Consider the following 22,563-nt stretch of genomic DNA (forward strand, 5'->3'; position numbering starts at 1 on the left):
AAGACATGTACCAGCATATTCATATTCTTTAAGCATTTGTTTCATCCATTTAGGGTGCAAATAAATAATTTTTTTCTGTATTATTATTATTTACTATTAATTGCACAATTTTTTAAACCATTGCTTTAAAAAAATGACACGTTTCTGCCTTTTTTAACTTCAAAATTAATAACAGTCAAGATGGAAATGGCAGAAAGTTAACTTCTTTTTTTCTTTAAGCAATGGTTTAAAAAATTGTGCCAACAGAAGTGGGGTGATTTCCAGTTAATAGCAAATAATATTGAATAAAAAGCTATATTTTTCTATAAAAAGTTAAGTTCATTTTCCTAATTTTGTTAGCAGAATTTACATTTACAATAATTTCAATCAACAGATTAAGGATGAATTAAAATAAGAGGGTAATATAAAGTGACTGTTTAAGGTGGTGTTGGTAAAGTCACAGGTTATTTAGTTGTCTCACACAGAGGATAAGTGAAGCTCTTCCATTATTCATACCTGCTGTCTTTGCTTAGCAGCCAAACTTGTAAAAAAAAATCTTTATTTTTGCTCATGAAACAAATAGGAACTGAACAAAACCAAAAGGTTGCCATCAGCAAAATCTCTCAGGTGTCCTAAACAATTCTCCTTATTTTTTTTTTGTGTTTTTGTGTGCTTGGTACTAAATGTTAAAAGAAAAATAAAGCAGAAATGTTCAAGGTTGAGGCTGTAAGAACTCTTCCAGATCCTCATCTGTGGCCAGATAACCTCAAAACAAATCCATCCTCATTTCTGATGGAAGCAGATTAAAGGATGATAGTTTAGGTGTGTTTCTAAAAGAAACTCAAATAAATTAAATTAAATTAAATAATAAATAAAAGTTTGAATATTTGACATTTAAAATTGAGAGGACTGACCCATCTTCTTCTCCCGAGATATATTTAAAAAAAAAAGGCTGAATATGTGTTAGGGAGCTCTTTTTCTTTTATGTTTCTATTCTCTTGTCATTATCTGAATTTCACTTAATTTAAAATGAAGAGCATCAAAGAGTGAGTTGTTTGATTCATGCTTTATTGGACCAAAATGGAGGTTGTTTTCAGAGTTTTACTTTTAATGGAAAGGAGAAACAATCTGTTTTTGACCTGCTGGTCACTGTTCAAAGAAAACCTGGCCAATTCTGATCACTTGCTGATTGATTACTGTCTCCCAACAGAAAATAGGTCATTGTGTCATGTCCAGTCTCACTAATCAACTCCAAATTATTTATATAACTCCTTAAAGTCAGAAATACAATGCATAACAAAGTAGACAAAATAAATAAGCACAACAACAGAAATAAACTAAAACCATATTATGTAAATGACTGGCAATACTTTTAAAAACAATTAAAAAGGAAAGTATTAATTAAAATGCATATTTGAATGGAATAGTTATAAAAAAGTTAACTGGCTGACCAGGAAGACTGACACATAATGTCTACAATAAGATATTAAAAAGATATATTAGTTTTAATTGCATGGAGGCCATTGGTGTCCTACTAGAAGTTAAGTCCAGTTGAAAAGCTCTACTGAGGTTTTCTGAGAACAGCAAACAGATCTGCATGTAGTAACAGTGAAACGTTGTCGGTAGAGACAATGAGCTGTTTTAAATAAGTTGGTATCTACTACTGCCTTCTGAATAAACCTTTTAGATGTCCAAGGAGGAAATCCTTGAGCTTCAGGAAAATGAGGTCGATCTAATTAGGCTACAGTGTGATCCGACGCTTAGCCATTTTTTAAAGTTTAATTTTCTACACTAATATGTAATTAATTGTGGAAGTTTATTACACAGTCGGGGGTTTTTTATTGATGATGTAGCCAAGGGGAGCATTGTTGGGATTGGAAGTGGAACTAGAGCACAGCCCTGAGGAACACCTTAGTTAACTCCAGTAGGTGATGGCAATTGTAATGGGAAAATGTAATATGTGCTCCTGAGGCTTCTTTTTGTTTAGGTTTTCTGAATATTCTTGCCATAAAGTCAGTCAGCTGCTCTCACTCAGACATTCCTCTGCAGTGTCAACAAAACGGTTGGGGTCAGACCCATGATGCTCGAGTCAGAACTTATCAAGATTTATCCTCTTTAGCATCAAACACAGACTCACTTTTCTTAATAAAAGGCAAATGGAAGAGTCATTGGTCCATAATAATCCAAAACTTCATAAAACCTGTCTTCGATTGTTAGGAAACACACAATCACAAGATTTTCTGACCAGAACCTATAAAAGAGACCCAGAATCAACTGCTAGCTAGAACAAACCTCACAGACTCTTGTATTTTTGTTCTGATCTTGCATTGTTTTAATAAATTTGTCATGTCTTATCATCCAGACTATTGTTAAAGTATTTTTTACAACACAATGCCGTATTAATGTTGAACTGAAAACTGCACTTTCCTAAAAGACATGACCTGAGCAAAAACCTGATTTTTTATTAAATCCAACACCAACAGGGCAAAGTATGAGTTGTCTTTTAGGTTATTTGACAATACTTCAGGTGAAACTTTTTTCTTGATCAATCTGATGAGGTTAGATATTTTATTATTTACCTTTGAATCATGAAAGTTTAAAAACAAAGACTGTAGAAAGAGACTCGTTAAGACATGTTGAATAAACCATCAATGACAGGTTGTTGTGTGCAAAGAGAAAAAAGAAAATCAATTATTTTGTTGTCTGTATAGTTAAAAATACATGCTTATGTTTTGAAGCAGTAGTAGAAGCTTCAGCCTTTCGATTACTACAAATGTATACAGACACTGTAGTACAAAGTAAATTGAATCTGAACAAGAATGGTTATTTTAAGATTTGTTCTCTACTGAACAATTCATAGGGTGCAACCAAATCGATGGCGGCACTAGAGATTTTTTTCTTACAGGTGCGAAAAGAGGCAAAGTATTTTATGAAGGATCGATCATTTGTTCTTCATTCTCAACACACACAGAAGAAGCTACAAGTCAAGGTGGATATTGAATAATTGGTATTCTGAACCGAATAACTGCAATATGGCTGACAAACATATCACAATACAAACATTCATATTAGTCAATATTGATTATTACTGATTAGTTTTTTTCTTTTAAATATCTGAAATACCATGCATGTTACTGTACGTACGGAAATGTCGCGCAGGCATACAACGCCTGCGCGAAATTTTACATGTCATCCATCTTTTACATGGATGACATGTAAAAGACTAATCTGCCGCGTTAACTCAGTGAAACTTTGAAACGTAATTAATTTCGTGCTATCCACAGCAAATGGAAAGAGGTATTCTCCACGCTGCACGCAGACTCGTTGCCATAGCAACTGACAACAATGCCACTTCATGTTTTAGGATATAACACCAAAAAAAAAAACATTCAAGAAATTTGCACACAGAACAGAACATTCAGTCTGTTGTTGTAGTATGTTTTAGGCTTAATGTTTTATTAATAAATAATTGCTGTGGTAGATTAGCTACCGCTTCTACTTTACTGAATTATTTAGACATACAAACTGTAGCCCACAAAACGCACATTTCATTAAAAAAAAACAAACTAACTAATCAGAAACATCTTTTTGCTGTCTTACCTTTACTTATCAATGAAATCCATGCACCGCTAATTCTGCACAAAAATATCCGTTCATCCAAAGCCAAGTCTATCCTCGGAATGTCTTTTCTACTCCGTTTTTAGAATCATCAAACTGTCTCGAAGCAAAACCTTCAGCTCCGGTGTTGGTCTTCCTTTAGTTATTATCTCCTGCTTCAATTGAAAATCCACTTTAGAAAACAGTTTAAGTGTAGAAATGTAGTCTTTCATGTTTACGTCGGAAGAGAGGAGAAAACAAATATATCGCTTGTACTTTACTTATTTACTGTATGGCTAGCTCCATGGCTAGCTCACTGTGTCTTACTCTGCAGTTGTGGAGTCACAATATCTGGGATCATGAGCGCCCCCTGCCATGAGGCAGGAGAACTGCCTGCCTCCCCTGGAGTCTGTTCTCTGCCGTTTCTGATCGCTCCTCCGCACACAAAACACGATACACACACAGTTAGTGTCAAAAAACACACTGTACATTATATACGTAAGCTAAATTGAGGAAAATCAGTCCATATATTAAATGTTTTTTAGCCATTTTATTGCCGGCGTACAGACAGGACGAACATGCTCTCAAAGAATGGCAGCCAGTGCAGTTAGCTAGAGGTTGCGCAATCCCAGGTGAGGCTCAGCTCGCTGCTGCCTCACCGGCTTCGCTTCTGAGCATTTGAATGGGAAAATGCGAAAATCCAGCGATTTTGAAGAAAAAATAATCAGAATTGGTTAAGCTAAGTAAAAAATAGGTACTTTATAGTACAAACCACAAGGTGAAAATAGCGATATAAATGATTTTATTACTATTCTTCCATGATGACAGGTGAGGCTCTGCCTCACCTGCCTACCCTGACCGCACATCACTGCTGAAATACTGCCAGACTGGTGACAAGGACTTTCCTGTTTTATCCACAATTTCCTCTTGAGGTCTTCTTCTTCTTCTTCTTCTTCTTCTTCTTCTTCTTCTTCTTCTTCGATGTTTTTTGGCGGTTGGCGAATGACGAAAACGGTGCATTACCGCCACCAACTGGTACGCAGTGTGGACCAGAATGTCACTCAAGTATTAAATTATCTTAAATAACTGTTAATTTAAGATGACGAAATATTATCTAATAAATGTAACTTTTGGAACTATTTCCAAATAAATCAACTAATCTAATGTAACTTTAATTCTATTTAATTTATAAGAACTCCTCCAGAGTTCTGGCGCCCCCTAGCGCCGTTTTTGACCCAAATAACTGCGTTTAGGTATCTAAAGTTACGTCATCAAATTCATCATATTTATCAGCATGATCTTTAGTTGTTCCACAGGAATCTGGACCTTTCTTGTCCAGATGAGCCTGAGCTTCCTTGCTCCTTGCCGCAAGGATTGCCCCACCAATCGTCAGGGTAGGCAAGGGATTAGCTCCACAGATTAAAGTGGCCATCTCCAAACCCTGCCTAATCCCGCCATCTGTCAGAGAGCAGCAAACCAGCCAAGACTCTCTTCACTGGGCTAATTAGAAAAGCCAGAAGAGCGCACACCCAAAGAAGGGGGAAAGGAAATCTTCAAACTTTTCTGTTTAATATTCAGCGAGGCGATGGAGGAGACCTACCTTCTCAGCTATCCAGGCGTCAAGAAGAAAATCCTGGCAGGAGGGAAAGGACCTCTGCCTCATTTCCCACCTGGGACAAAGGTATCTTTAAATTCCCCTTATGGTGTTAAATGCTGATAAACTAAATAAATAACAGTTTTTAAGTGGATATTTATAGATGGGTTTTATGCACCTAAATTAGATCTGCTGAATTATTCATAAGGAGGGGAAATTACTCCATGTCTGGCTCTCATGGACAAAGCAAACATTTGGTCAACCAAATTGCAACATGTTTTTTTGGCCCACTTCCTGTTCAGCCTCTGATCTGCTGGTCTCCAACTTTCCCCCTCCTTCTCAGTCACCATCCAGCCATATGGCGCTGAGCCTGGATGTTGTGACAAATATTTTCCATGACAATGCCAGCATGAATTTCCATTCACCTGTGTGTGTGTGTGTGTGTGTAGGTGTGTGTGCGCGTATGTGTGTGTGCCTGTGTTTTTCCACTCTACCCCGGTTTCATACACACCGCTTCTAGACATTTTGTCTATTATTATCACAGGCTATAAATAGAAGGTTAGGACTCAACATAATTTCACAGTGATTTAGTTTTTGTATGTATTTTATAACAAACAGGTGAGAGATCTAATGAAATACTCCATCTCTACACTGTAAAACATCTTAATGTGGTTTAATGAAACCATCTTGAAAAGAAAAGTCCACCTGCTGCCTTGAAAATGCAATTTAAGTCGACAAGAAAACTGTTTTGATTTCAACTCAGAAATTAAAGTTAATTAATTTGATTTAACAAGAGACAAGTTGTCTAAATATTATTTTTTAAATTCATTAATATTAAATTGTGAGTTTTAACTTAATGCTGCAATTTAAACCAAATTATTCATGATACAAGAAAAATCTGCCTCACCTAGTTAAAAAGCCACATTTCTATATTATTTTACTAAATATATCAAATTAAAATAACTACTTATTTTTCTTTAGAATAATTTAAATTCTTGTTTAAAATTGCATGAAGACAATTCCTGATCTAATAATGAATTTTGTTAAACATCACAATTGATTCTGATCTAAATCATTTAATGTGATCAGGACATTATCCTCAAGCTTTAATTTAAACATTTTCTTTAACAAAACAGTCAGATCAATGTAACGCACTTCCATCTCAGGATACAGAAACATGCCGCTAAGCATTCTGGGAAATAACTCCCACTCCTGTCTTTTTCTTCTTTCAGTTTTTTTAAGTGCTAACCTAAAAACTCTAGCTTGTTCTTGGACAACTTACTACTACTGTAAGTTTATCTTTCACAAACTCACATTTAGGTTCAAAATCTAAAACTGGTTAAATTTATATGACTTAAAGAGTAGAAGATAGTAGACACAACGAAATGCGCCTCAAATGTTTTCAGTGTATGTTGCGTAATAAGTGTCTGGAATTAAGTATGAAGTGCTTTTAAATAGTAGAGTCACTAAAGCGCTCACCACCAGGGCAATTTAAATTAAAAATGCTTATATATTCAAAGGAAAACTGGCAGCTTGGAACGACAGAAGTGATAGAATAATAGGAGGAACAATGAGAAATAATCAGGAAAAAATTAGAGAGCGCGACGTCAGAAATACATTTCTGTATTTTCCCCGCTGTACGTCTCAGGTGATCTTCCATTTCCAAACCCTGCTGGACAACTTTGAGCGAACGGTCGTCGATGACAGCAGACTGGCCGGCAGACCGGCTGAGATCTTTGTCGGAAAGATGTTCAAGATGGAAATCTGGGAGTCCTTGCTGACGTCCATGCGGGTCGGAGAGGTGGCAGAGTTCTGGTGTGACGCTGTTGTGAGTCCTGGAGGTTAAACTCATGGAGCATACGAATGTGTTTTATTTTAGCCCTCTGATGTCAGCGGTTTTGTTTATGTGTAATTTGCTTCAGCACACAGGCTTGTATCCCATTGTGTCGAAGGGAATGAGGCTGATTGCCCAAGGGAAGGACCCCCTGGAGGGCCAGAAACACATGTGTGGCATGGGGAACCTGTTCCACTATCACTCCACTGGCTTCCCGGAGCTCGACGAGATAATGCGAAATCCTCAGCCACTCATATTCATCATGGAGTTGCTGCAGGTAAGCTACAGAGTTTTATTAGATGATTTAAAGATTATTAGCCCCACAGCAGGCTCAAGTTCACATAAGAAGCTGCTTTATGCCTCCAAGCCAGCAGGGGGCGCACAAAAACTCTATAACATCTGTCATAAATACCTTATAAGAGCAGAAAGAATGAATTTCAGGTATAATATTTTGGTAAAAGTTTTACAAGTCTTGGACTAAATCTGGTTAACACAAAGTGCAAAATACAAGAAAAAACAAAGAATTGAGATACAACTTGAAAACAAAAAGAACTTGGTTTAAACAAACTGAAATGCATTTGTGATACTTATTCAAAAATCTTATATTCAGTGGTATGTATAGAGATGCTTTTTATTTTATTGTCATGTTTTGAATAGTTTAATATTTTGCTGTGGATTTTTGTTTGCTATTTTTGCTGAAAGTGTTTTTATGTTATAGCCAGTTCTCCTCAACCAACCTGGGTTCCTATTTTATCAACATTTGATTCCATCTTCCAATCATTTTGTACCTGTTAATATACCATTAGTATTCAGATGCGCAGCCTCTGTAGCTAGTTTCTGACAGAAACTAGCTGTTTTGTTATAGATGTAAATAATAGTAGAAATTGTCAAATCTCATGTACAAGGCAATGTACATTATTATCTATTATCTATTCCATTTTGAGTGATTTTTATTGTTCTACATAAGCAGAGTATTCACCCATAACTCATTTTCATAAGAAAACATCAGAGTATAAATGACCAGCACCTGTTTTGACTCTGTATAATGGTTATGTTTTCCTGAAGATATGTTGTGTTTTTGTTTGAAGGTTGGCCCCTCAGGGCTTCTGTAGAATAAAAGCAAAGAAAAAACCATCAGATGTCCTTCCTCTTTATGCAACAACACCACATGGATAAAAAAATAAACATTTACAATGCACTGAGAGCACAGACAAAAAAACCTGTTTCTGTCTGCAGACATTCAACTTTGAAGAGATAAATAAGCTGAATCTCATCAGGGACTTTGATGCTTCAAGACATAAAATCTATATTTTCTCTTCTTTTGATGCTTTTTTCTTAGGGAAAACTTAAGATCTCTGACTTAAGTCGTGTAGCCTCAACGTAAAAGTTCAAGCAGGAAATTATTTAGCTTTTGTGCTCTTCAAAACGTAAACCTCAACCTGCAGAATATTTAAGCAGTAAAAAGCCCTTTGAAACACTATATAAACTGCAAGAACGGATCATTAAAATTTCCTTTAAACTTAATAGTGATTACACCATAGAACCACCAAGTGGCATTTGAAGTAAAGTAGCTTCGATTTCAAAGAAGCCGACATTGAAGTCGATTGGCAAATGAACCATCATGAAAGAGGAAGGCTCTTGTTGTCTCACTGCACCCCAAGAGATGCTTAACCTACAGAATCTTTTTCTGTCTGGTTTTGAACCAGAGACCTTTTGAAGCGAACGTGATAACCACTGCACTACAGGAACTCATGCTTGTGCCGCTGTTCCTGGTAGATGATCCACATTTTGTTAGAGACTAATGTCAACGATGGGTATGGAACAATGTCAAATACTTAAACCACAGATCCTCTCAGAGAGCACAGTAACTTGGTGAACAAACTGTCAGACTTATACTTGTGCCTAATTTCACATTACAGTCCATAAACTAAGCCTGGGATCAAAAAATGTATTGAAGATGTCATTAGCAGAGACAAAAGGTTCTACAGAGACTTGAACTCAGATCGCTGGAGTCCAGAGTGCTAACCATTGGTATTGTTTTGTAGAGCGCAAAGACTTAAAGAAGAAGAAATTCAATTATTTGTTCCGCACTATTTTTATTAGCATTTTATTAAGCCAATTGTTGAAAAGTTAGCAAACTTGTAACACTCATCTGCAGTAACATTTACGAATATCTAAATGAGATGTATTTATAAAACATAACTCCAGATACTTTAGGATGACTGTGTCGTTCCATTGCTGGAGGGTTTTTTCTGCTCTGCTCCATGTTTATCCTGCTGCGTTCTCCTCCTCCCCCTGCTGCTCCCAGGTAGGAGACCCCTTGTCTTACCACAGAGAGTCGTGGATGATGGAGAAGGACGAGAAGCTGCAGACGGTGCCCGTTCTCCACATGCAGGGCAACGCTCTGGTCAGGCAGAAACAATTCAGAGAGGCTGCCAGCAAGTACAAGGAAGCCGTCCTGCTGCTAAAAACAGTGCAGTCCAGGGTGAGTAAAGGATGGGGATAAATCACGGTTAGACATGTCCTTTCTGTCTTTTAACACTTTCATGAATGTTGAAGCACAGCAACCCTAGCTGACCTCTATCCCATTTGGTCAGCTGGTTTTATTGCTGCACAATGGCTGCTGGAAAAGACAAGTGTTTTATTGTTGACTTACCATTCAGAAACCAATTGCTGCATTGTTGTTGGTTGTGCAGGAGGCTCCACTTTTGCTTTTCAAGGATATACGGTTGTATAATTGTGAATCTGTTTGCAGCCATTTTCACGTGCGACTGTAAATGTAGAGTTGGGGGGAGTGGCCAGCAGCAGACTATTTGGCTTTGAAGTGACAGGAAAAATACCTAATTCTGAAAGTAGATCAAAATTAAATTTCATTACCTAAGAATGATTTTGAACTAAAAATGTAATTTTGTAGACCTACTCTAACCTGGAAGGAAGCATCCTGGGTCACTTTCTGGAGATGTTTTTGCTTTGGTCACCGTTTCAAATCCTTCTGTTGTTTGAATCAGTGAAAAAAAAACACCAGACAAATCAAGTTCAAGTAAATTATTCATCTTTACGAGGAACTGCAGAGTGACAGCAGCACCATGGCCATGTCCTGTTTTCTTTCTCCCGTCTCTGCATGTTAGGAGATGCCAGGTGATGTAGACTACATTAACTTGGGGCGAATGATTGTCCCCCTGGAGCTGAACTACTGCCAGTGTATGTTGGAGCTGGAGGAGTACTACGAAGTCATAGAGCACACGACGGAGCTGCTGGAGAAACACAAAGGTAACAACAAAGGACAGAGGAAATACCGCTGTAAGGTTCATGTTAGGAAATGTGGGAATCACAAATTTATCTCTTCCAGGAAGAAATGACATACTGTAATCTGTCTTTTCTTCCATCTTCGTTTTTCTTTTTTTTTTTCCTGCGTCACCAAGCTTCACACTCCCACATCTGTGTCGCTGTACCTCTGAGGTTAGCAGCTGCATCGGAGGCTCCTCGGTTAATCTTGTGCATTGAGGTGGTTTAACAGTGTGAGGTTATTATTCACTCCAGAGATGTGAACCAGCAAATCTCACCATATGCTTGCTGTCCTCTAAGCTGAAGGCTACTGATGTGCTCAAAAAAACAAAGAAAATACAATTTCTTATCGGAGTTCCTTTGGTGTTTTAACGTTCAAACATAGTTTAAGGCCTCTTTTTAATGTTTATTAACCACTTAAAGTCAACTGTAATGAAGTTGTGACTGAAACACTGTTTCTGGATCTGAATTACAGAAATGTTGACATTTTGAAGCAGATTTTCTCAGTATTGTTTAACATGACAGCCTTTCCTAGTAATGACCTTCACTAGGGTTTTATTTTCTGCATGTTACCCAAGTTTATATTTATTGATTTAAATACAATAACAAGATCTCTGCACATTTGACTGCCCTGTTTTAAATATAAACATTTCATTGGAAGAAGCTCTCCAGTGCAAAAAAAATAGAAATGACATTGACGTTTATTATTATTATAAAGTCCACTGTTACCAAAAAGGGCTCAAAGTGTATTATGCACCAATCCTCGAGGCAAAAAAAGAAGAAATTATAAAAATGCAAAGGCTTTTGAGACTCAGTAATGTAACTACACTAATGTCATTATGTATGCCATAATTGATTATCCTATTACAGTTGACACTTGTCAAGATGTGGAGATTGTTGTGCAGCAAGTGAGCTGTCACTTATTGTAAGCACTGAAACTCGTCAAGCTTGGTGATCTTTGTGCTTTTGACAGAAACTGAGATGTGACCAGCAGGTCAGGATTAGTTTTAATGAATTAGAGAATAACGCTTTGACTGGAGCGTTAGGTAGCTGGCACCTGCTAATCGTGGTGCAAGAGAAGTCGATATAGAAACCAATAACAGGGTCGTTACAGGTTCACTGGTGCAGAAAATCTGGTCTGTATGAAAGAATCTGTGAAAAACATGAATCCTGTTAGTTTCAGTAGACGAACTGTAGCGTAAATGAACCACACTGACTTTCATGGTTTTGAACTGTGGGAGGAAGCTGGAGTATCCAGAGAGAACCCAAACCTGCACAGGGAGAACATGCAGAAAGACATTGGCTGCATAGCAGCAACTTGGTAGCACTGTTGCCAAGTGTCAGATATAACGGAGAATTTAGTGTTCTTTAAGGTTGTTTTAGTTAATAAATGATCAGATTCTTAGTTTAAATCCACCTCAATTCCTGGAAAACGATTTTCTTTCACATGAAGGATCCATCAAACAAAGAGCCAGTCCAGACCTGCGTTAAGCTACTTCAGCTACATTTTTTAAAATGTTTGACTTTCTGTGAGAAGCTGCAGGATTCTGCAGCTGAACGTTGTGACAGAGTGCGTAGGAGGACATGAGGTTGACATTACCGCAGGTTTTACTGCTGGAGCAGAAATGGGAATTGCACTGTCACACTCATGGGTGGTCATATAAGCCGAGAGGAGCCTTGCAAGTTGGCACAGCCGCCACTTCAGAGCCTCACGAGTTTCCCCCTTTACCCTGAGACAGAATTTTCAGTTTTACGCTTTTTTTGATTATTCTATGTTAGTTTATGTACTTTGGTGCTCCCCTACTTTTACTGCATGTGATAATATTTTGGTATGAATGAAAATCGTAGGTTAAGTCAATAATTATGTACCAGACAATTGCAGTTATGGATAAGTGATCTTAAAGGCATGATTTTCACTTTTTCACACTTTCTCTTACTACTACCACAAACTTCTGCTTATTTTGTGGGATTTTATGTGACAGACCAAAACAAAGAAGTGCATAAAGGAAAAGGGTGCATGACTCTTTTTCAAATAAGTACTGAAAATGGTAGCATGCGTATATATATATTCAGCCCCACGAGTCAAAACTTTGCAGAACTATTTTTCGCTGCAAGTGAAAATCTTTTGGGATTTGTCTCCACCAGCTTTATTCATCTAAAGACTGAGATTTTTGCCCACTCTTTGATGCACTATAGCTTAAGCTGCTGTGAATATCAGCTTTCAAGTCTAGCCACAAATTCCCTTTTTGATTCGAGTCTGAACTTTGACTAGGCCAGTCCTACTTTGATCAGCTTTGATCTAAACCAATCATTGCAGCTGTGACTTTGTAACGAGCCGAGTCTTTTCTACACTTGGTTTATTCAGTAGTTTTCCTGGTGTTTGCTTTGTGTTATGGTTTTGTTGTGCTTTTAAGCTTTAAATAAGAACTAAATGTCTCTGTATTTATTCTGGGTTCATCCCTAAGTTGCCCAGGCTCACTGTCAACATGCAGCTGCACTCAACTGGTTTCCACTAGCTGCTTTTCCAGTAACCACAGAATTGTGCAAATTGAAATTAAGGAAACAAATTTGCTTCATATGAACATTTTTAAAAAAAACATGCCACAATGAGGTGATTCTTCAGCCATTTGGAAATGGATATATTTTGCAAAACTGAATTGGAAACCATTTTTTCACATCACAGAAGTCAACAGCTGGACGTTACTACTGGAGGAAACGTCAAAGAAGCTGACAGGAAGTGGTAGGACGATAGTTTAGATTTTTTTTTTCTGACAATCTGAAGCTGGCTCCACCAGACCTGTTTGTCATTGTCCTATGTTTATGGTATTTGTCCTAGATGTTTTTTTTTTCTACAGCCTCTAAATAGAAAAAATGTCCTATCTTTACATCCATCCTCCCGTGAACTTTGACCATCATTCCTGTCTCTGCTGAAGAACCATTTTCCTACAAAGTGTTGATTTAAAAACAGCAGGAAGGTGAAAGTGTGAGACATAGCACCGCAATAATAAGATTTAAACGTCTTAAGTAGGGTTGTGGAGACGTTTTAAGCTTGACCAGTGGAGTGTGAAACGCTCCCCTGTAAAGCACATTTCAACAGTAGCATCACATTTTATCAGGTCACAGCCCTGACTCAAATATAAGATAAATATTTTTAACCATTCTTTGTAAAATGGTTCAATCCAACTGGATGAAAAGTGTCAGAGCTACAGTTTTCAAGCCTTGGAACAGACTCTCATTTATATTTATAAAATGGACTTTGACTAGGCCATTCTAACACCTGATTATGTTGAGATCTAAACCATTTTTTGTGACTTTGGTTGCTTGTTCAGGATATTATTTCTTACTTCTAAAAATCTTACCAAATAGTTTTTGTCTAGTTTGTAGTGCAAATATCTTATTACACTTCAAATAAGACAAAACTAACTTGCAGTTAATTGTTCTGCTGGATACAGGAGCTTGTTTTGAATAAATATTTAGGGATGCATCGATACGAAATGTGGGCCGATATCTATATCCAGTACTAATATTTCTGTTACGACCTATAACCGATATTTACCAATACTATATATATTTCACTACCATTTCTGCACCTGTGGGAAAAGACAACAACCAGAAACAGATAAAAATAAATATTTGTTGTTCACATTGGCCCAGTTTTATTTATCGGACCGACATGTTATATTTCCCATCTATTCTCCTATGAACTCTGACCTGCATCCCATCATGCTTTTCTCTGTCAGAACAGTGTTTTCAGTCTGATGCGACCAGAGCATCTTCTGCATCCCCAGCACGCTTTACGTCAAACAGAAGATTTTATATTTCTTCTTCTCTTCCATAAAATCAGATCTGTGTCATTTTTATTTTACTCCAAATACATACAAAACTTATAAAAATACAAACCCCAGTAAAACACACTGAAGTTTGTGGCTGTAACCTGACAAAATGTGATGCTACTGTTGAAATGTGCTTTACAGGGGAGCGTTTTCGCACTCCACTGGTCAAGCTTAAAACGTCTCTGCCGCTCGCCTTATGACGTTTAAATCTTATTATTGCGGTGTTATGTCTTCCTGCTGTTTCTCCAGCTCATTTTTGTCACTTTTCCGCAGCCTTTCATCGCCTCCTCATCCTCCTCTGAGTTGGTGCTGTGTTGTTGTTTCTCCTGTCGTCAGTGTCATGTTGTCTGCTGAATTTTAAGTCTCCCGTTTCATCCCCTCAGCGCAGCAGCTCTGTGGAAACGGCAGGCTCGCTGCAGTGTTTCTGCCATTGCCGGCGGCTGCAGTGTTTCTGCCATTGCCGGCGGCGACAGTGAAATCTGTTTAACTGTTGGCTGAATAAAAATTTAGCATAGACAGAAATTAAATGCTGAGGAACAGAAAAAGCATCGGTGAGTGAATCTAGCCCGAAGACAGAGGCACCGCCATGCGAGAACGCAGCGTTTCTTTACAAACTGGTGTTAAAAACTGATAATTTATTTTTATTGCATGGTTAATGTAAATTACAAGCTTCTTGTCATCTTAGTTTAGTTAACGAAGAGTGAAAAAGTTAAATATGTTTCTGCAAACCTAAAAACATGTTCATGGTGCTTCTACATATTGCAGATTCTCTTTGTGTTTTTTTTTTCTACAGAAACAGAGCAAGAAATGTCTTTATTTTGTATTTCTGCAAATTCATGAAATAATATATTTAAAAAATGCCGATATAAAATTAATTGGACGTTTTTAAAGACTCAGAATTACAATTTTAATCCCTGATTTATTTTTAACATCCCTGCAAACTTTGGTCATAAGGAGGTTTTATAAGCACCATGTGATTCATTTCAAAACACCTGGAGTTACAAACTAACTGTGCTTTTAAATGATAATGAGAGACGATGAGTTCGTTATTCAATAACTAGTTTTTCCATTAATACTGAACCTCATTGTTTTAAACAGAATAAGAAAACAAAACAGGAGTTTTAAAAGATCGATCTCCTCCTCCTCTCTGAGCTACTACTGACGTCTAAAGAAAAACAACCAATCAGAGGCAGGAGGCGGGTCTTAGTGCTGTCAATCAAACTCATGTACTCTGTTAAATGAGTACAATGGTGGAGAAACAACTTACCATTACAGAAAAAACCCCGTAATCAGTGGCCAAGCTAACCAGCCTTATGGTGCGTTCACACCGAATGTGTTTAGCACGTCACAAACATGTCCGACGCTTCAAGTTCGACCCGTGTGCAGTTTGAAGTCAGACCCTTGACATTTTGCTCTGAACACCCTGGATGTGAAACGCTTCAAATAGCCGCAGCCTTTGGCCACGCCGCCACAGAGACGAATGGAAACCTGACATGTCTGACGGTCAAAACACGTTTGTAGTGAACACACCATTAGCTACAGTAAAGGGGTATGAGCAGCGCTACATGGAGGGGTGATTGACAGCACTAAGACCTGGCCCCCCGACACCATTTGGTACCATTTTTTTTCACAGATTATCTGTCTTATATCTTAACAGCATAGTGAGTTTCAACATATATATATATATAAATTAGATACTGCAGCTTTAAAGTCATTTGTCAGAAACTTAAAAAGAGCTAAAATTATTTTGCCTGAATGACATGAACACCTAATTTCAGATCAATCCAATGTTGACACGTTAGAGATATAAGCTGAATCTGCAGTTTACCAGGTTGCAAACTCAGCATCTACAGAGCGTATTTCTACTTCCATATGAATACTAAAAACATGATTTAAACAACCGCTTGAATTCCTGCTTCTCAGACTGCGTGAAGGGCTACTACAAGCGGGCCAAGGCTCACGCCGCCGTGTGGAACGAGAAGGAGGCCAGGAGAGACTTCAGTACGGTGGCCCAGTTGGACATCTCTCTGGCTGCGCTGGTTCGCCGAGAGCTGAAGGAGCTGTCGGAGCGCATGAAGGAGAAGTACTGGGAGGAGAAGGAGCAGTACTGGAACATGCTGGAGAAAACGGAGGGCGCCAGTAAACAGGAGGAGGAAGAGCAACAAGATGAAGAGGAGCAGAAAGATGAAGGAGCAAAAAAGAAAGAAAGCGACATTGAAAGTGGCAAAGCAGGAGAGAAAACCGGTTCATCTGAGATGAGACGTGTTGAAGAAGGAGAATCTGGAGCAGAAGAGGTTCGGCCGTCTGAGGGAGCGAAGGAGGAAGAAAGCAGCCGTGCAGAGGAGCTGCAGGCCTGCGAAGAGATGGAGGGGAAGGACTGGCAGCAGATGTTACGGCTGGTCATGTTTCTGCAGAACGACGGAAACTTCCTCATCAAAGAGCAACGCTTCCCAGACGCTTCCGCCAAGTTCAAGGAGGCTCTGGGATACGTGGACTTCTTACAAAACAAGGTATGGGACGAAATACTCTTAGATATTTCTCACTTTTTTATCACAAACTTCTGCTAGTTTTTTAACCACATAAATAAATGTGAACTGGAAGAAAAATAAGTTATTCTCATGTTTTTGCATGAAAATCTGAAAAGTGTAACTATTTAGGAAAAAACACATTTTAATGCTGTTATAACTGCAATACTTTTAGGGCTTATCTATCAGTTTTTAAAATGTAAGGATAGATATTTTTAACTGTAATTTGGAAAATGGCTCAGTCCGATTGGATGGAGATCGTCAGAGCTGCAGTTTTCAAGTCCTGTAACAGACTCTCATTCATATTTATGTCTGGACTTTGACTAGGCCATTCTAACCCCTGAATATGACCTAAACCATTTCTTATGACTCTGCTTGCTTGTTCAGGAGATTATCATTCACTGCTAAAAACATCACCAAGTAATTTATAGTTCAAATATGTTATTACTGTTGAAATAAGACAAACTAACTTACAAGTAATTTTTCATAGCTGCTTGTTTTAAGTAAATTTTTCCTCAATGTTAATGAAAAAGTGCTGGTCCCACTGGCAGATTATGTCAGTTATTACAAGACATTTTATCATGTTGTAAGTGAAATAATCTGTCACTTTTCATCAATATCACTTCAAACAAGATCCTTTATCTTGTTGAAAAGTTGCTTGTAAGTTAGTTTTTTTTTTAAGTGTACTAAGATATTTGCACTAGAAACCAGACCAAAAATAGTGTGTAATGTTTTAGCAACTGGAGCCGCAATCTAATGGTTTCGCTCTCAGCATATTCAGGGGTTAAAGCCCAGACGCAGTTTTGTGTTTTTGCAGCGCACCATTTAAATTCATTTCAAGAACTAAAAGGTGGTTTAGAACATCTTGCAGCTTTGAAGAGCTTTCGATGATCTGCTCTGTCTGTTTTTGTACTGAAGAGCAGCCGAGCTAAAAATACCAGACATCCACAGAGACGTCTCTATCACAGCTCTCCTTCAGCAACTTTCTCCTGCAGCCCCCAAATGCTCCATCTTTATCTTCCCTTTACCTCACAGTCATCATCTTCATCACTCCTTTCCTATATTTGTTCACTTCCTCTTGTTTGGGTTTAATCTTTTCAACATTTTCTCTGCCGTACATCACCTGGGCGCCCGTCTCCGTCCGTCCGCTGCCTTTCGGCGGCAGGTGGATCAACACGGCGAGGACTGGGAGTCGCTGGAGAAAGTGCGCCTCCCGCTCAGCCTCAACCTGAGTCAGTGCATGCTGGAGCTGAAACAATACCAGGAGGTGGTGGAGCTGAACAGCCGGCTGCTGAAGACACACAGAGGTACGATTTGTTGGTGTGAAAAATCAAAGAGAGTTTGTCACACCTGGCAGGAAGCTGAGAACAAAAAATCCTACTTGATACAGAAATAGGAGCACAAGTTAAAAATATGAAGGTCTTGCCTCTGTAAAAATCCTTCATCTCTTTGTTTACTGAGAAAATATAATTCAACATTCGGTGTCTCTCTTTGTTCCTCCGACACAAATCCATGGACATCACAGTCAGAGATGAATTTTCCTTTTGCTTCCTCTGTGATGAATTATTTACAGTTGAGGCCGATGTGAAGTTTCTGTTTTTATGTTTGTCTTTTCCCATCATTTGGTTTTCTCAGCATTCCTCAGACGTCTTCCTGTCACCAAACCTGCTGGTCGATTTAGACGCTTCCGCCTCAGTCAGCAAATTTCTTGTGCTAGTTTTGAGTTTCATTTCTGCTGATTCACAGGACCATACAGCCATCCTTATGCCCTGTAAACTGTTTCATATTTTTTCTTTTCCAGTGTAGCCAGTTGCCTTTAGAGGTCGTCTGTCTGCTAAATGTTTGCTTCATTCAGTCTCAGGTTAAGTCCAGTTGATCTGTGAAGGACTCTGAGGTTTTCTGATTCTGCTGGAGCTCAAAGACTTGAAACTGGGGCAGAATGGACCATTTCATTCACATTGCACATTACTTAATACGTATTTTTGCATGTATTATTTTTTGTGTGCTCTATGTAAATAGGGCTATTGAAAAAGAAAAAGATTAACTTCTCAATTCTGACTTTAATCTCCGTTAGATTTCTTTTTTTTGTCAGTGATCCTAATCCTCTTTCGTATTTTTTAATTGTCAGAAATTTTGAAATTAATTTAACATATTTTCTAGGAATTTTTTTTTTTTACATTTTCTGAGTTTGTAAAGTGGAACGTTTTTGACTTTCCAAGCTCAGAAATGTTTTTTCTTTCTGGAAAATATCAGATTTTTTTCTTACAAACTTTCCGTTTTTAGAACTCAGACGTTTTCTTGCTTTTTCTAGAAAATGTCTGAAATTAATCTCAAGATTTTTGAGTTTTTTTCTCATAAATTTTCAACTCTTCGAACTTGGACGTTTCCTTGCTTTTTCTAGAAGATTTCTGAAAATCTAAAAAATTCTTAGTTTTTGTCTCAAATTTTCAACTTCACAAACTCCTAAATTTCTTTGTTACAGAAAATTCCTGAGTTTTTGCTCTATATTTTCTATCTACAATGGCACAAATATGCCGTTGTATAATTGCACCTTTGGGGTAAATTAGGTTTTTTCAATTGTACCAAGTCATGCCAACGTGCTTGAACTCTGGTTGCTAGGTAACGGCCTGGGTTTTGCTGGGGTTGCTAGGTAACGGGCAGTACCTGCTGATTTTTGACGTTACATTCAGGTCACTTTCCAGACACCAAAAAACATTAATTTATCTCTAAGGAACATCTGGTGTTTTTATAACCACTTTGACAGTAGAAACCCAAATGAAAGCACAAAAACATGCAAAATGTGAATTTTATGTCTCCTTTCAAAGGATATAGATATAGTTTTGAACCATTCTCGTTTACTGTCTACTTCCTCCTCTCAGTACTTCTGTAATTTCCACTTATTTCTTCCCATTTCTACTCCAAAGGTAACTTTAAAGCGACGTACCAGAGGGCGCGGGCGCACGCCGCTTTGTGCAACGAGGATGAGGCTCGAAGAGACTTTGCCACGGTGGAGAAACTGGATCCAAAGCTTAAACCCTTTGTCCAAAAGGAGCTGAAGATATTAGGGGAAAACATCCGCAAAATGCACGCCGGCCAGAAGAAGAATTATTGGGAAACCACAAAGGAGAAGTGGGGTCCATTTGGAAGCAGGACCGAGGATGCAGTAAGAAAGAAAAACACAAACTCTGTCAAGAAAGCCACAGAAAAAAACACTGAGATGAACAAAAACACTGAAAGTCATGAAGTTGAAGAGCAGGAGAGCCCAGCAGAACACCGTCCTGTTGAGACTGAAGGAGCGGGCGACACAGAAACAGAAACAAATCCAGATTTGAAAGCAGAGCGTCGTGATAAAGAGCAAACGTGTGGGAGGACGAGTGAATTGGGGTCAGATAAAGAAAACCCAGCGAGGGTCGCGGCTCCTGAAGCAGATAATCACAAAACAGATAAAGATGGTGACCCTGCGTCCACCAGCTCAGATAATGTAGTGATCAGGAGATCGCGGCACGATAAAGGCAAGAAGAAGAAGAAGGTCAAACGCCAATCAAGAAACGCAGCAAAAAGAACAAAGTCAGGGACAGGAAATGGAGACGGACCAATAAACTGACGGCAGCCTGTAGAGTCAGAATCAGAGGTAAAAAGCAATTATATAACAGAGCTGGAAGTGGAAAAACAAAGTCAGGAAATACTGATTTTACCACTTTAAAGCCAAATATAGACACCTAAATAAAATTAATATAAACAGCATGGCCTCATTCTGAGTTCAGTTGTTTTATTCAATCCTCAAAGGGCTTAGAGAAAACACACGCACACAGACGAGCAGTTTGCCAAATACAAAGTTTTATTTCTGTACACAAAGAGTAGAAAGCAGCCAGTAACCCACTTATTACAGTAAAAAGCCTCTCCTCAAAAACCTCTCACACAGATTAAAAACTCCCAGGACAAAGTGTTGGACGACAGCAGGAAATCAAAACCGTTAAACAATGGACTTCAAGGTGATTAATGAGGTATATTAGTGGTGAGTTAAACAGAAGAAGCCTCAGTTCACCCGCGTGAATCAGTGACTTTATGTGAGCAGAAACCTGCTGCATGTTAGACAACATACATGAAGGCTGAGCAAACATGTTCAGACATGAATGAACAGCGATGATGATGATGATGATGATGCATGTGAGCTTGTTTTTGTTTCTGTCATGCAACATGGAGCGTTAGTCGGCACGTTTGTAGAGGTGATACGGGTCAGATAAAAAATAATCATAATTATAAGTAAAAATGCAGCAGAGCCTTGTGTTTTTTCTAAAGTGGGGAAAGAAACATTATGCGTCTGTGGCATAATGCAGCTGCAACGCTAAAACTACCTGGTAACGGTTACCTGGTGGTTTTGGTTTAGTTTAAAATATCCTGAAATAAGACAAACTAACTTACAATAACTTTTCTAAGCCAATAATCACTTAAAGTATCAGTACTACTGGCAGATTATTTCACTTTCAACATGAGAAAATGTTTTATTAAAGGTGAAATAATCTGCCAGTGGAACTAGAAGTTCTTCATCAACATTAAGGAATTATTAGCTTAAAAAAAGTTCTTTAACTGGCTGAAAAGTTACTTGTAAGTTGGTTTTGTCTTATTTCAAGCCTAATAAAAGGTTTGTACTAGAAACTAGAACCAACAGGGGGATAGAAATAAGAAATGCCAAAGCTGCAACTGTTCCTGTTTGTTTATGTTAACTGTAGTACTGAAGCACAGCTAGGTGCTGTAGGAAGTTAGAAAAGTTTGATGATGTGTTCCTCTTGCACTTTAAGGTTGAAATTTATATGCTATAAGGTTAGAAAAATAACCAAATTCCCCAAAGTTAAACTTTCAACTTAAAAAAAAGAAGAAACAATCAAATCTAACAATTCACGATTTGTTCTGTTATTTCTAATATCAGGATCTGATTTGTTTGGACATGAAATGACGGTAACCAGAAGATCTTCCATCGCTGCACAATTCAAACTGAAACTCTAGTATTTTTTTTGTGTTTTTGAGTCGCAATAAAATACGTTTGCCTAGTAAAAAAGTTATATGGTGTTAGAAATACTGCCACCTGCAGGTGGGAGTTAGCATCACACAAACAACGTTTTTCACCATTTTGTTGGAAAATTTTCAGTAAACTCACAATTAAGCATTATTGCAAAGAGGGATCTGATGATTTTCCATGATAGCAGAATCTCAGAGAGACTAATGAAATTTGGCATTATACAGATTTAAAAACTGATTTGGTCTGATTGATGCAATAAAATGTAAGTACACAGCTGTTATGTTAAAGGTTTTATTTATGTGTCCCTCTGGAGTCCAAAGGGCCACATAAATAGCTATGGCGGGCCGGACATGGCCCCCGGGCCATGAGTTTGACACATGTAGCACAGAGTCACAGAACAAAAGCAAAATATTTGAAAGCGACTCATGAGAAAAATAAATACAAAATAAATAAATAAAGACCTGTGATTAATTTATTTAATTCCAAATTAATTTTTTTAAATTAATTTAAGACATTTTCAGGCTTTGATTTTGGAAACATCAATTTAAATCTTTTTAAGTATGGGTGGACACCCTACATTGGCAGGATGGAGTGAGGTGAAGCGTCATTTCCACACCCACATTTCAACTTCCAGGCTAAATGGAACGCAGCTCAAACGTTTTGTAATCCGTTGATTGATTTCGCCCATATGGCGGCCGATTATGCTGATTGTTGTCGTAGTGACTGGATTCCCCGTGTCTGACTCGCTCTAAACAATCTCTAACAAGCAGCGTAACTTCATTAAATATCCATTTCTTGTCTTTCTGTAACTGCCATGTCGCTATGATATTAAGATAAACAGCTGACATGTTCTGAATGCCTCCGTGTGTTTCTCACAGTTTGTCGCTGCTACATGTTTT

At 38.0% G+C, this 22,563-nt stretch overlaps 1 protein-coding gene across 2 annotated transcripts; it reads left to right on the forward strand.

Annotated features, from left to right (window-relative positions):
- The first annotated feature begins 4,862 nt into the window (after positions 1 to 4,862).
- Positions 4,863 to 21,092, forward strand: LOC103140164 (aryl-hydrocarbon-interacting protein-like 1). 2 transcript variants are annotated; one of them, XM_016672989.1, is made up of 8 exons: positions 4,863 to 5,257; positions 6,819 to 6,998; positions 7,093 to 7,281; positions 9,313 to 9,489; positions 10,133 to 10,274; positions 16,046 to 16,632; positions 17,810 to 17,954; positions 19,572 to 21,092. In XM_016672989.1, exons 1-8 carry the CDS (start codon positions 5,162 to 5,164, stop codon positions 20,249 to 20,251), a joined length of 2,196 nt encoding a protein of 731 aa, XP_016528475.1. In that variant the 5' UTR covers positions 4,863 to 5,161; the 3' UTR covers positions 20,252 to 21,092. The 2 variants fall into 2 exon arrangements, with proteins under 2 accessions (XP_016528475.1, XP_007555226.1); XM_007555164.2 differs by having other exon boundaries at positions 17,813 to 17,954.
- Positions 21,093 to 22,563: the final 1,471 nt, after the last annotated feature.

Source organism: Poecilia formosa, unplaced genomic scaffold (assembly GCF_000485575.1).
Source record: "Poecilia formosa unplaced genomic scaffold, Poecilia_formosa-5.1.2 Scaffold68, whole genome shotgun sequence".
Lineage (NCBI taxonomy): Eukaryota > Metazoa > Chordata > Actinopteri > Cyprinodontiformes > Poeciliidae > Poecilia > Poecilia formosa.

Bases quoted from the DNA above. Each gene is read 5' to 3' on its own strand.
- LOC103140164 (XM_016672989.1), top strand. From the start codon at position 5,162: ATGGAGGAGACCTACCTTCTCAGCTATCCAGGCGTCAAGAAGAAAATC. The intron at 10,275-16,045 runs GTAACAACAAAG...CCTGCTTCTCAG, and splicing joins GCTGCTGGAGAAACACAAAG to ACTGCGTGAAGGGCTACTAC. The intron at 16,633-17,809 runs GTATGGGACGAA...GCCTTTCGGCGG, and splicing joins TGGACTTCTTACAAAACAAG to CAGGTGGATCAACACGGCGA.